Genomic DNA, 13,852 nt, shown 5'->3' on the forward strand with positions numbered 1-13,852 from the left:
GATGCTCTAGAGATAACAGGAATGACTTAAAGTCGCGAATGATCAATGGCTGGAGTCCTCCAATATGCTGCACTTAGAATTGAGTTGTAGGGATGTTTGGCGCAAAATAGAATGTTTACATTACATTCTGCAGAGGATAAGTTCAGTAGAGTGAACTGCACCTCAGATTGGAGCCCAAATAAATTCTTCACAGAGTTCAAGAAACACACACATCTCAACATGCACTGTTCAGAGGAGACTGCGTGAATCAGACTTTCATGGTCGAATTGCTCCATTGAAACCACTACTAAAGGACGGACACCAAAAATAAGAAGACTTGTTTGGGCCAAGAAACACGAGCAATGGACCTTAGACTGGTGGAAATCTGTCCTTTGGTCTGATGAGTCCAAATTCGAGATTTTTGCCTTTCAATGTGTGTGTAAAGAATCCAGGGTGTTTAGTTGGGTCTACTCTTCATTATAAATCTATTTGTTGAATGGTTTAAAATCCATCAGAAGCTGAATAAGTCTTGACGGGGACAGAGCTTGTTTTGACAAGGAAAGTGAAAAGGACTGAGGGAAAGTAAAATGGAAAATACATGGAAAGGAACATGGAAGAACCTCAAAGAACATTGCATTTTCAAGATCATGTAACATCAAACATAACATCAAAATGCATCTTATATTCCTGCCCTTACAGAAAAACCACATGATTTCAACTTACATTTTATGTGAGCACAAATTACATTTTGGAACACAACGTGATCACATTTTCACATGTGTAGTTTAATGTAATCACCTGTTGCTTTACATGTTATCACATTATCTTCACATAAGATAACATTAAAACATGTTTTTGGTACACTTCCCGTGTTTTTTACGTAAACACCCTGCAGTTCCACACTCAAGGATCTTAATAATGCTTTAAATGCACATGTATGATTGTGCATGTGTAATGGGTTGAAAACAAAGTCACTAAAAACAGACACCCATTTATTATTTATCCCCCCTAATTGTTTCTGTATTTGTCTTAATGAATCTAAATGGTATTTTCTACATACTTTAGCGTTAGCAGTCCATCAGGCCAATAGATGGCGCTGTTGCACTGTTGTAGCAGGATAAACATTAAGTTCTGGCCAATCGCTCACCATTCTGCAGAATAAGGACCAGAACTTTACAGAGGTAAACTGTGTCAGTTCTTTTACTATTACAGGTATGTAACAGCACTTCAAACGTTCAAATATATACACAATATGTAATAACATGCTATTTAACAACTTTGTCCATATATTATCATGTTAGGAAAGGTTTTGTTTTGGCTTTGTGTCGAACTGAGTGAGAGAAGAAGGTGATTTACATTGAGTGAGAGTATATGTTAGCTTGATGCTAGCTGAGGTAAAAAAAGGGTTAGAGACGTCTGCATCTCACATAGCCTACAAAGGAATTAGCCTAGCCGGCACTACACAAAACGCAGGAATAAAATATAAAACATTCATTACCTTTGACGAGCTTCTTTGTTGGCACTCCTATATGTCCCATAAACATCACAATTGGGTCTTTTTTTTATTAAATCCGTCCATGTATACCCAAAATGTCCATTTATGAGTCTGATCCGGGAAAAAGCAGCTTTACAAAACGCTACGTCATTTTTTTAAATTAAAAAAGTTGCTGATAAACTTTGACAAAACACTTCAAACTACTTTTGTAAGCCAACTTTAGGTATTAGTACACGTTAATAATCGATCAAATTGATCACAGGGCGATCTGTATTCAATAGCAGCAGTTCTTGAAATGAAGCTCCGTTTTCTCTCTCTCAAAAGTTCAAGATGTGTACTTGATGACAGGAAGTGCCTATTTCTCATCTGACCAAGGATTAACTTCAAAGCAAATGACAGTACTGGCGACATCAGGTGGAAGCTGTAGGCATTGTAACCTCGCTATCTATTTTCCCTTGCCATTGACAATACAGGCAACTGGCGGAAGGATATCCTTCTTTTTTTTTGTGAACAGTTTTCCTTGGGCTTTTGCTTGCTCCTCACGCTCTGTTATAGTGACAGACATGATTTAACTAGTTATATAAACTTCAGAGTGTTTTCTATCCACACATACTAATCATATGCATGTACTATATTCCTGGCATGAGTAGCAGGACGTTTAAATTTTGCGCGATTTTTAACAAAATGTTGAAAAAAAAGTCCCGAGCTTTAAGACGTTTTAACCTCTTACATGGAGTGAAAGTGTATGTTAGCTTGATGCTAGCTGAGGTAAAAAAACAAAAACATTTACGAGTCACAAAGACTATGTTTACTGAGTAGCTGACTTGTACTGGATTTTGTCTAGGAGATTTTTTATCAAGAATCCATTTGTTAGGGATTTCAGAGTTGGTTTTTACATGTTATTGGTTGTTTTGTGTAAAATTGTGCTCACTAGCTGGTAAAGTGGCCGAGCACGCTCAGTCTGGTGGACTTTTAGTGCATACAGTGAGAGAGAGACGATTTTCTGGAGGTGCCACCATCTTAAAGCTGAATGTATTGTTGTCACTTTTCTATAGAGGTAGAGGTATATAGAGAAACATTCAGTTATTTATGGTTTCATATATAGGTGTTTCTATTGTATGAATGTGAAATACATTGTGGTTTTCACGTGAAACCGTACACTAAGACAGGGTTATTTGTGGAACATTTTTGAATTCTGCTTTAGGTAAAGTGCATTTATGTTGTGTAATTTAAAGTGTGCACTTGTTTGATGTGAATATTTTCAAAGTACTAACAAGAAAATAGACAATTGAACAAGAGAAAAAAAAAATTCTTCAAAATAAAGAAAGCGGCAGAACTTTGCAGACTTAAACTTGTGTCCGTTCTTTTTACTATTGCAGGCCACCTCAGCTACACATGTACTCTGTCTGCACACGCATCCACGCATGCACATACACACGGACAAACACACACTAATGTTCTCTCTCTTGTGTTTGTCAGCAGTTCGTCGTGGCCCTGTAGTTCGCCTCCTTCACCAAAGCTCTGTCAGGGACCTACATGAAGGATGCCATCACTCAGAGAGACACTTTGACCTGTCCAGCTCTCTCATCGGACTCATAGACGGCAGCTTTGAGATGGGTTTCAACAATAACATTGAGTTGCTTGAGAATTCATGTAGTAAAAACCAGATACAGACTACAGTGTGATCCATTTTTTTTGTGGTTCAATCAGAGTCTGCTCTCAATACTGTCCAGTTTTATAGTTGTTCCTATTAATTGATTGACTGGCGTTTGTCCATGACTCTACTGTCAAACCCCTAACATTGTTGTATTTGATGCTATGTTGTTGTAGTCTAGTATCCAAACTGATATGCCATTTTTAGTAGAAAAAATAACAGTGTTTATAATTTGCTATTCCTGACTACTGCAGTGTTGTGGTTTCTTGCAGGTGACCTGCTGTTCCTGGCTGTGGTCAGCCATTTTGGGGCGAAGCTGCACCGGCCCAGGTTCATTGCTATGGGCTGTTTCCTCATGGCTGTAGGATCCTTCCTCACAGGCCTGCCACACTTCTTCATGGGACGGTAAAACAACTGAAATACTGGTTAAACTTATACTTGTAGACAGTTTCACTTTAGAAATAAAGAAATGTATCCAGTTGTTGATTAATCTCAGTTAACTTAGAACTAAAGTCTTGCGTAATTGGTCAGCTGCTTGATTATGTTTTGGAGCCATACATGTTATGTACTGCATTGTCAATCCAGAGCATCCCTAACATGCTCAATGGGTAACATGTTTGGTTAGTATGCAGGCCATGGAAGAACTGGGACATTTTCAGATTCCAGGAATTGTGTACAGATCCGATGACATGGGGCCGTGCATGATCATGCTGAAACATGAGGTGATGGTGGTGGATGAATGGCACAACAATGGGCCTCAGGGTCTCATCACGGTATCTCTGTGCATTCAAATTGCCAGAGATTAAATGCAATTGTGTTTGTTGTCTGTAGCTTATGCCTGCCCATACCATAACCCCACCGCCTCCATGGGGTACTCGCTGTTTACAGCGATGACATCACCAAACCGGTCGCTGTCAGTACAGTTGAAACCGGGATTCATCCGTGAAGAGCAAACTTCTCCAGTGTGCCAGTGGCCATCGTTACGACGCCAAACTGCAGTCAGGTCAAGACCATGGTGAGGACGGCAAGTTTGCAGATGAGCTTCCCTGAGATGGTTTCTGACAGTTTGTGCAGAAATTCTTCAGTTGTGCAAATCCACAGTATCATCAGCTGTCTTGGGTGGCTGGTGTCAGATGATCCCGCTGGTGAAGAAACTGGATGTGGAGGTCCTGGGCTGGCGTGGTTACACGTGGTCTGCGGTTGTGAGGCTTATTGGACGTACTGCCAAATTCTCTAAAACAACGTTGGAAGCGGTTTATGGTAGAGAAATTAACATTCTATTCTCTGGCAACAGCTTCGGTAGACACTCCAGCAGCCGCATGGCAAATTGCCCGCTCCCTCAAAACTTGATATATATATAAACTCAGCAAAAAAATAAATGTCCTCTCATTGTCAACTGCGTTTATTTTCAGCAAACCTAACATGTGTAAATATTTGTATGAACATAACAAGATTCAACAACTGAGACATAAACTGAACCAGTTCCACAGAAATTTGACTAACAGAAATGGAATAATCAAAATCAATGGTCAAAAAAAAAGTAACAGTCAGTATTTGGTTTGGCCACCAACTGCATTAAGTACTGCAGTGCATCTCCTCTTCATGGACTGCACCAGATTTGCCAGTTCTTGCTGTGTGATATTACCCCACTCTTTCACCAAGGCACCTGCAAGTACCCAGACATTTCTGGGGGGAATGGCCCTAGCTCTCACTCTCCGATCCAACAGGTCCCAGATGTCCTCAATGGGATTGAGATCCGGGCTCTTCGCTGACCATGGCAGAACACTGATATTCCTGTCTTGCAGGAAATCATGCACAGAACGAGCAGTATGGCTGGTGGCATTGTCATGCTGGAGGGTCATGTCAGGATGAGCCTGCAGGAAGTGTACCACATGAGGGAGGAGGATGTCTTCCCTGTAATACACAGCGTTGAGACTGCCTGCAATGACAACAAGCTTAGTCCGATGATGCTGTGACACACTGCGTCAGACCATGAAGGACCCTCCACCTCCAAATCGATCTCCAGAGTACAGGCCTCGGTGTAACGCTCATTCCTTCAACGATAGGTGAGACAAGACCGTGACTCGTCAGTGAAGAGCACTTTTTGGCAGTCCTGTCTGGTCCAGCGACGGTGGGTTTGTGCCCGTAAGCGATGCTGTTGCCGGTGATGTCTAATGAGGATCTGCCTTACAACAGGCCTACAAGCCCTCAGTTCAGCCTCTCTCAGTCTATTGTGGAAAGTCTGAGCACTGATGTAGGGATTGTGCGTGGGAAACATGGGAAACAGTGTTTAAACCCTTTACAATGAAGATCTGTGAAGTTACTTGGATTTTTACTAATTATCTTTGAAAGACAGGGTCATAAAAAAGGAACGTTTATTTTTTTGCTGAGTTTATATATATATATATATTTACAAATTCACCACATTCATGATTTTATATGGGAATCAAAAAGCTTTCATGAATGTTCACCATGTGCTGATGTGCTCAGCACTGTCAACAGACCCCATTATGACATCACAATGTAACGGAAGCCTTGCCATGATATCATTGATGGTTCCATCTGACAAGCAAAATTTCATTTCCACTCATTTCATGATAGATCTCTCACAGAGATAGGTTAAGTTCTTATTTTAAGAGTGTTAATATTTATCATCAATGGCTTATCGAGGGAGAAAATCAAGTGAGTTTGACAAACTCCAGAAGGAGAACTCACAGATGAAGAGCGTCATCGAAAACCTGAGGAAGCAAAACATGGCTTTAAACCAACAGGATGACCAGGACAAGTTTTCAAGTTTTGTAAGGCTCATCAGTTTTTCAAACGTTTAAAAAAAAATATCAGTGTTTATTTTGTGGTTTCATAGACATACAGTAGGCCTACATCCATAAAATCTTTAGCTTAAAAGTTTTTTATGACACTGTAGAAACTATTTTGCCTACTTCACTTCTGCTATACATTTCATACTGTACCATTGTGATCCAGGGCTATCAGGAGAGCTACCCAATCCCAGAGGGCCATCGTGGCTTCATCAGTGATGCCAGACTTCTGCAGATGCAGAGAGCTGAAAGAGAGGCCATGGAAGCAAAGCAAAGAAAGATAAGTGCTATCCATGAGAATTATGTCCGGACTGCTCTCATCGGGGTTGGCAGCACCACCACTTCGTCCCCTCTATTCAGTGCATTCCGCGGCCGAAAGCTCCACAGAGGCCTTTGCCACGAAGGTTTGAACACACAGCTCTGGCCCCACTGAAGAACGTGGTGGGGGTGGAAGGAGCCCAAGTTCGACCTGGATCTCACTCTCTGGAGTCCATCCAGGTAAGTAAGTCATTCAGCAGCAGTAGCGTGTGGCCTGTTCCCGTCCCTCCCACTGGAGCTCCCTCCAAGAGGGGCAAGAAGAAGAAGGGCAGGCGGGGAGTCAAAGCCCTGAAAGTCCAGTCGGACCAGGGCTGTACTGACAACAACGGACCCATTGACCTGATGGAGGAGGTGAGGGACATCGAGCCTCACCTGAAGGAGGAGGCCTGGAAGGTAGGATGGACTTCGAATTTATTGAAATGTGAACATTTGCAGTTCAGAATTATACTTGGACTGATAAATTGCCAAAACAGATAGTGGTTCAATGTCTTAAAATCAAATCAAACTTTATCTGTCACTTGCCGAACACAACAAGTGTAGACTTTACCATGCAGTGGTACAGTGCAGTTGAAGAAGAGTTAAGAAAATATTTACCAAATTAACCAAAGTAAAAAATAATAATTAAAGTAACACAATGACATAACAATAATGAGGCTAAATACAGGGGGTATCGGTACCGAGTCAGTGTACGGGCGTACAGGTTAGAAAGGATACTCTCTTTTTGACAGCATGATAGAATAGATCCTAGAATACAGGATCTCTCTGTGTATTAGTTTATGTATATACTAGTTCTATATGTATTTCTATGATGGGAGCATTGTTTTCTGGTCTACACCAAAGGTGGTACATGAGGTGAAGTTTGGGCTCGGACATGTCCATGGGGGAAATAGCCACCAGCTCTCTGGGAAGCCTGAGCTCAGTGGATATGAACACCCCTGCGGAGCTCCGTGACTACTTGGATGTTGGGACCCCGGTCAAGTTGCGTGACAGCCCACCCAGGCCTGCTCCCCCTCCTACCAAGCCCAGGAGCAAACAGCCTCGGCCTATAAGGTTCCTTAGCCTGCCAAAGGCTGCCACCGGCTCAGGTCAGTCCCTCTCATGTACTCACACTAATGTAAATTAGACAGGGAGATGAAGCTAGGTAGAGTGATAGAAAGACAGTAGGAAGGGAAGGGACACAAATGGCTTTAGCCCAGGGATAAGACATTTTTCCACACTTGCTTTGCCTGTTTCACAGTGAGATAACCTTTACTCAATGCTAATTGGTCCCTGCTTCTGAGCAGGGAGAGCACCAAAAATATGTGTGCTAAATTTAAAATGATATCATAATGAACTAGTGTTAAAAGCTACAAACAGATATGGAAATTAGTAAATACAAAAATAAATACATACAGTTCATAGAGAGATAGATGTCTGCTGTCAACCCATAGACAAGATGGCAGCCAGTGAGCCAAAGGGTCAAATTAAGAACCAGGCCAGATTGCAGCCCCTGTCCAACCCAGAGCAGGCCCTGACTAAGACCTTCAAGCTGCTCCACTCTGCCTCTGATGACTGGTGAGCATTCACTGTAGACGAGACCAATGGAGCTAGGCTAAAGGAAGCACAGTGTAGTGTCCTTGGAAATGTAGATTTGAGCTACAGAGCCTAGAAACTTCTGAATTTAAGAGACCAGAGTCCTAATTGATGAACATGTTTGGAAAAAGTTGTGTAAAATGCTTACGTTTCTTTCACTGAATTGCAGGGAGAAGAAGATCGAGGGCTTGACCACTCTCCGTGTGATGGCTCAGAACCACATGGACATACTGATGCCTAAACTCCTTGATATCTGCCTTGCCATTATAAATGAGGTAGCTGTATTCATTCACTGCCCTATTCATTCATCTGCACAAATCTGCTACATTTGGAGAACAAGTCAAATTATTGTGTGATGTTTCTGATATTCGTGGGTTGTACAGCTCAACATTAATAGCTGGTCCTGTGCATGTTATTATGATTTAGGTGAAGAACCTGCGCTCTGCAGTGTCCTGTGCTGCCATGGCCACACTGGGTGACATGTACGTCCACCTCCAGAGGGCCATGGACAGTGAGGTGGAGGGGACGGCACACGTGCTGCTGCACAAAGCCAGCGAGGCCAACGCCTTCATCCGGCAGGGCGCCAACTTTGCCTTGGGTCACATGGTGCAGAGCTGCACCCCTACCCGTGTCATGAATGCCCTGCTGGTCGGTGGGCTGAGGTAAAGAGGGAGAGGGGTCAATTAACACTCACTAAGGGGTAGATCCGGACTTCCACAAATTATCCCATTATCCAAGCCTCAAAATTGAGAAGATTGAAATACTGCTAGTTTTTAATTAACTGCCTTTTTCATCAGCATGCTAGGTTATTCCACAACACTTCCGGCAGCAACTCACCCCAACGCTAGATGTCACATTTGAATGGAATCACATTTTTTTGTTATGTCTTATACTTCCTTGTGTTGTGTACTTCTTATTTTACCATTGCGTTATTTAGATTATTTTTAGCCCTTGGTGGAGAGGTACTGTCTACTGATGTGTGCTAGCGGGGAGTCACAAGTCATTTGTAAAAATGTATAAAGTGTATATATAGTGAACACTTTAGATTCGTGGCTATTAGTGAGGAACTGAGGTATTAGTAAGTGCATGTACTCACATTCATAAATGCACTCATTAATAAATACACCATTCATGACATTTATAAATACATTTATAAATATGTATATTAAGGTGAGTCAAACCATTAATCAACCATTAACAAATGCCTTGACAATAACTCCTTTATAACTGGTTTATAGTACATTAGTAGTACATTATTAATCATTTACAAATTGTGAACATACTATGATCAAACACTTTTTAAAATATCTGATAAAACATGAACAAATCATTTAAAATAGCGTTTATAAATGTGTAAATAACTATTTATAGATTTCTTATTGACATTTACAAATGTAGGAATAATGATTCATAAATGGTAAGTAAACTCTTTACAAACAGTTTATAAATGGTATATTAAGGGACCTTAATATAAAGCCTTACTCAACATTTTGATCCATCGATGAGACTTCATCAATACAATCCATTATCATTCATCTCCTAACTCATGTATCTCTATGACATATAACTGATGTGCTCTGTTTTTCCTTCCTCAGCCACCGTAACGCTGCGGTGAGGAGCTGCACTGCTCAACACCTGGAGAGACTGGCTGAGGTCATGGGGACGGCTCGTCTCCTGTCGGGGAAGAAAGACCTCACTGACCGTTTCTTGATTGCCGTCAGTAAACTGGCTGTGGACCCTTCACAGGAAGTCAGGTGGGAAGTTCCTCCTGTAAAGTAGCTTGCTTCAACATAACAGTTAAGGCCGGGATTCAACCATGGCTCGCTATGGCACTAGATTGCTGACAATGCAGCTTTTAAAGGTAATTTAGTCTAGAGTCAACATCTGCAGTGTTTTCCACGAATACAAATTGAAACTGCCTTTAAAAGCCACATTGTCGTCTGTCTACAGCATCTATGCTAAAGGATGTCATGGATTGAATTGCGGATTTTAGGTATTCCAAAACAACCACAGGTTCTCTTGGAGGGGAATAGTAATTGAAAACAAAAAGGAAAAATTATAAACACAAGTAAGTGCTACGTGGCATAGGACAATCCAAGTCCAGGCACCCATGTGGGTTTGAAAGTTAAAAAGCCAAAGCTTAGCCAGGATGTTTGGCTGGGAGGGATGTTCTTCTCCCATCGCCAACTAGTGACCTCCTGTGGTGGGCGGGGTGCAATGCACGGACACGGTCGGCAGGTGTATGGTATTTCCTCCGACACATTGGTGCTTCCAGGTTAAGCGGCCATTGTGTCAAGAAGCAGTGCGGCTTGGCTGGGTTGTGTTTCGGAGGACGCACGGCTCTCGACCTTCGCCTCTCCAGAGTCTTTACGGGAGTTGCAGCGATGGGAAAAGATTGTAACTATCAATTGAATACCACGAAATTGGGGTAAAAATTACAAATGTAAATGAGTCCAGTTCAGTTTCCTTCCTTCTGTTTGGTGCCTAATGAAGACAACCCTACTTGATCACAATGGTCGGTCTGAGCCAAGTGCTGTGCAGATTCGCTTAGATTTTCATAATAACGAACGGTTAATACCCAGTTATATTGTTGAGATGATTTGTAGATCAGGTAATGCGGTGCATTACTCAAACGACCCTCTTGCAAATTCTACCTAATGTATGTCATTTTTTTTCTCAGGTTGCCATCAATTGAGTACTGTTTTTAATCACAGACAGCAGAAATGATTTGATATGTTGCACGTTTAAGATGATATTCATATCTTTTGTCCACAGGCATCATGGTCGCAATATCTTGAGAAACGTGGCCACCAATGGCGACTTTGCTAAAATGTGGGACAAATTCGCTCCGAGGAAAGAGCGAGAATCCTTGAGGGAGGTCATCTCAAAGGTTAACCTCAAAGAAAGGTACATTCTCTCTGGATGATTAGAAGAAGTGTGACAATGAGCTGATATGATTACAGAAATCCAATCCCACTGGGCACAGACATCAGTTCAATGTCTAGTTTTGATTTAAATTTGGGAACTCAACCAAAATGTGAAATCAACCAAAAATGTTGGTTAAAAGGTGTGTGAAAAAAAATCCAATTGTGTTTTCTTCGGTGATTCACCGTCATCACAGAGATTTTTTTGTTGTTGAAATGAGGTGGAAACAAAGTTTATTCAACCAGTTTTGGCCCAATGGGATGAATTTAATATACTGTAAGATTATATCTTTCTGTCTTTTCTCTTTTTCAACAGGAATATCTGAATCATCCCCAACTTGACTATAAATTTGTATGTAAATATTTGCACATTTCCCAACTTGACTATTATCCCCTCCAGCCCCCAAACTCCAATATTTTAGTTAATTCTAAGAAATTTGACACTATCATCCAACCCCCATGTAAATGTATCTTTAAACTGCATTGACTCCTTGTCCAAGTCCTGAATCCACTATAAGGCCATATGAACCACATTCAAAGCACTAAATTACCTTTCCTCGAAGCTCCTATCTGATCTACCAGCTCAATAGTGGTCTACTGAAACCATACTCACCATCTCAGGGGGTGCTCAGATCATCAACCACTGACCTCCACACCATCCTCAAAACCAGCAGTCCTCTTTTGGAGGCAGATTGGTCAGTGCTCCTGTATGGCACCAACATTGTGGATTTTCATCCAATACTTCTGGACTATGAGAACATTCTTTGGACAATAAAATTAGGTAAAATGGAAGCTGGCTACAGTCTCAGTTTTATCCTCCAAGACAGTGTGAGGATGTGTAACAACAATACCTGTGGTTTAACTTGATGATCAGGGCCAGATTACCGAAAGGGCACGCAGGGCACCTGCCCTGTGGGCCCCGACCTCCAGGGAATATCATCATAACATCCAAAACTAAAAAAATTGTGGATGTATATTACAGTACGTGGACGTTTTACATTTCGTGAGCTCGTTTCATTATTTGTAGCCATGTTTTATATACATTTGTGCTCATTTTGTGGAAATACGTGAGCATTTAAAAAAATGTTGTGGGGTTGTTTTATATCAATTTGCTTACTGGTGCTCTTCCATGCCATCCCTAGGAGGGGTGCGTCACTTGAGTGGGTTGAGTCACCGACGTGATCTTCCTGTCTGAGTTGGCGCCCCCCCCCCCTTTGGGTTGTGCCGTGGCGGAGTTCTTTGTGGGCTATACTCGGCCTTGTCTCAGGATGGTAAGTTGGTGGTTGAAGATATCCCTCTAGTGGTGTGGGGGCTGTCCTTTGGCAAAGTGGGTAGGGTTATATCCTGCCTGTATGGCCCTGTCCTGGGGTATCGTTGGATGGGGCCACAGTGTCTCCCGACCTCTACTGACTCAGCCTCCAGTATTTATGCTGCAGTAGTTTATGTTTCGGGGGGCTAGGTTTAGTCTGTTATATTGGAAGTATTTCTCCTGTCTTTTCCGGTGTCCTGTGTGAATTTAAGTATGCTCTCTCTAATTCTCTCTTTCTCTCATTCTTTCTTTCTTTCTCTCGGAGGACCTGAGCCCTAGGACCATGCCTCAGGACTACCTGGCCTGATGACTCCTTGCTGTCCCCAGTCCACCTGGCTGTGCTGCTGCTCCAGTTTCAACTGTTCTCCCTGTGGCTATGGAACCCTGACCTGTTCACTGGACGTGCGCCCTGTCCCAGACCTGCTGTTTTCAACTCTCTCGAGACAGCAGGAGCGGTAGAGATACTCAATGATCGGCTATGAAAAGCCAATTGACATTTACTCCTGAGGTGCTGACCTGTTGCACCCTCGACAACCACTGTGATTATTATTATTTGACCCTGCTGGTCATCTATGAACATTTGAACATCTTGGCCATGTCCTAATATAATTTCCACCCGGCACAGCCAGAAGAGGACTGGCCACCGCTCATAGCCTGGTTCCTCTCTAGGTTTCTTCCAAGGTTCTGGACTTTCTAGGGAGTTTTTCCTAGCCACCGTGCTTCAACACCTGAATTGCTTGCTGTCAGGAAGAATGGGCCAACTTATTGTGAGAAGTTTGTGGAATGCTACCCGAAACGTTTGACCCAAGTTAAATTATTTAAAGGCAATGCTACCAAATACTAATTGAGTGTATGTAAATTTCTGACCCACTGGGAATGTGATGAAAGAAATACAAGCTGAAACAAATCATTCTCTACTATTATTCTGACATTTCACATTCTTAAAATAAAGTGGTGATCCTAACTGACCTAAGAGAGGGGATTCTTACTAGGATTAAATTTCAGGAATTGTCAAAAGGAATTGTAAGTTTAAATGTATTTGGCTAAGGTGTATGTAAACTTCTGACTTCAACAGTAGATTTCCCCTATAGGAAACAATGGGATGACCTCAGAGTTCCATGAATTTTTTGTTTGTTGTTGTTACAACGTGGGCAGGTCTCATTGCCAACAATAGTGAAGCAGGCATTGTGATGTAGAACAATGGGCTGGACATAGAACTGGAGCTGTCTGGGTGAAAAATGCCCTAAAATAAGGCCTGTTTTTTATTATTAATAAACTACTGCAAGAAGCTGGGATATGGTAATATTATGAAACTGGGCTCCACGGCGGATGCAATGAATTTGTTTTTTTTATCAGAAAAAAAGCATTGTTAAAAATGTAATGAGTCCAGCCTAACTGGAGCATCTAGGCTAGTCACTTCTCAGGGAAAGGATGCTCTTCAGTCGGCCTCTTGTCCACCAAGTGATAGGAACACACATAGGGTCGGTTTGGTGGTTTCTTCAAGTTCAATGCTTTGAGCCAAAGCCGAAGAGACTCCTCATCCATAGGAGGTGGGTGCAAATCAAAAGGTGCACAGCTGCACAACTGCACTCCAATCTCAAAATAGTTTGGTGGACAAAACCTTCCTGCTCCATGAACAGCTTCCGTTTCTGCCAGTTATTGTGGCATCCCATTACCAAACATTAAATGCTTGTTTTGCATGAATCCATGTTTGGGAAGTTATGCGAGTTAGTTAGCTAGCTAGCTGCGAACTACTGGCCGGAAGTGCTTAACCAGAAGTCCCCC

At 42.1% G+C, this 13,852-nt stretch overlaps 1 protein-coding gene across 5 annotated transcripts; it reads left to right on the forward strand.

The window, feature by feature from the left end:
* Nucleotides 1-1,114: 1,114 nt before the first annotated feature.
* Nucleotides 1,115-12,383, forward strand: LOC109886125 (TOG array regulator of axonemal microtubules protein 1-like). 5 transcript variants are annotated; one of them, XM_020477872.2, is made up of 11 exons: nucleotides 1,115-1,191; nucleotides 2,954-3,533; nucleotides 5,799-5,926; nucleotides 6,111-6,655; nucleotides 7,103-7,347; nucleotides 7,693-7,816; nucleotides 8,004-8,109; nucleotides 8,261-8,496; nucleotides 9,430-9,588; nucleotides 10,610-10,741; nucleotides 11,075-11,753. In XM_020477872.2, the coding sequence occupies exons 5-11, from the start codon at nucleotides 7,134-7,136 to the stop codon at nucleotides 11,082-11,084; spliced, it is 981 nt and encodes a 326-aa protein (XP_020333461.2). In that variant the 5' UTR covers nucleotides 1,115-1,191; nucleotides 2,954-3,533; nucleotides 5,799-5,926; nucleotides 6,111-6,655; nucleotides 7,103-7,133; the 3' UTR covers nucleotides 11,085-11,753. The 5 variants fall into 5 exon arrangements, with proteins under 5 accessions (XP_020333461.2, XP_031655262.1, XP_020333456.2 ...); XM_031799402.1 differs by lacking the exons at nucleotides 5,799-5,926; nucleotides 11,075-11,753 and adding an exon at nucleotides 12,333-12,383; XM_020477867.2 differs by lacking the exon at nucleotides 5,799-5,926.
* Nucleotides 12,384-13,852: the final 1,469 nt, after the last annotated feature.

The sequence above is a fragment of the Oncorhynchus kisutch genome, linkage group LG20, assembly GCF_002021735.2.
Source record: "Oncorhynchus kisutch isolate 150728-3 linkage group LG20, Okis_V2, whole genome shotgun sequence".
NCBI lineage: Eukaryota > Metazoa > Chordata > Actinopteri > Salmoniformes > Salmonidae > Oncorhynchus > Oncorhynchus kisutch.

Excerpts from the sequence above, each read along its gene's own strand:
- LOC109886125 (XM_020477872.2), top strand. The coding sequence starts at position 7,134 with ATGTCCATGGGGGAAATAGCCACCAGCTCTCTGGGAAGCCTGAGCTCA. Across the intron at positions 7,817-8,003 it reads CACTCTGCCTCTGATGACTG|GGAGAAGAAGATCGAGGGCT; the intron begins GTGAGCATTCAC and ends ACTGAATTGCAG. Across the intron at positions 8,110-8,260 it reads GCCTTGCCATTATAAATGAG|GTGAAGAACCTGCGCTCTGC; the intron begins GTAGCTGTATTC and ends ATTATGATTTAG.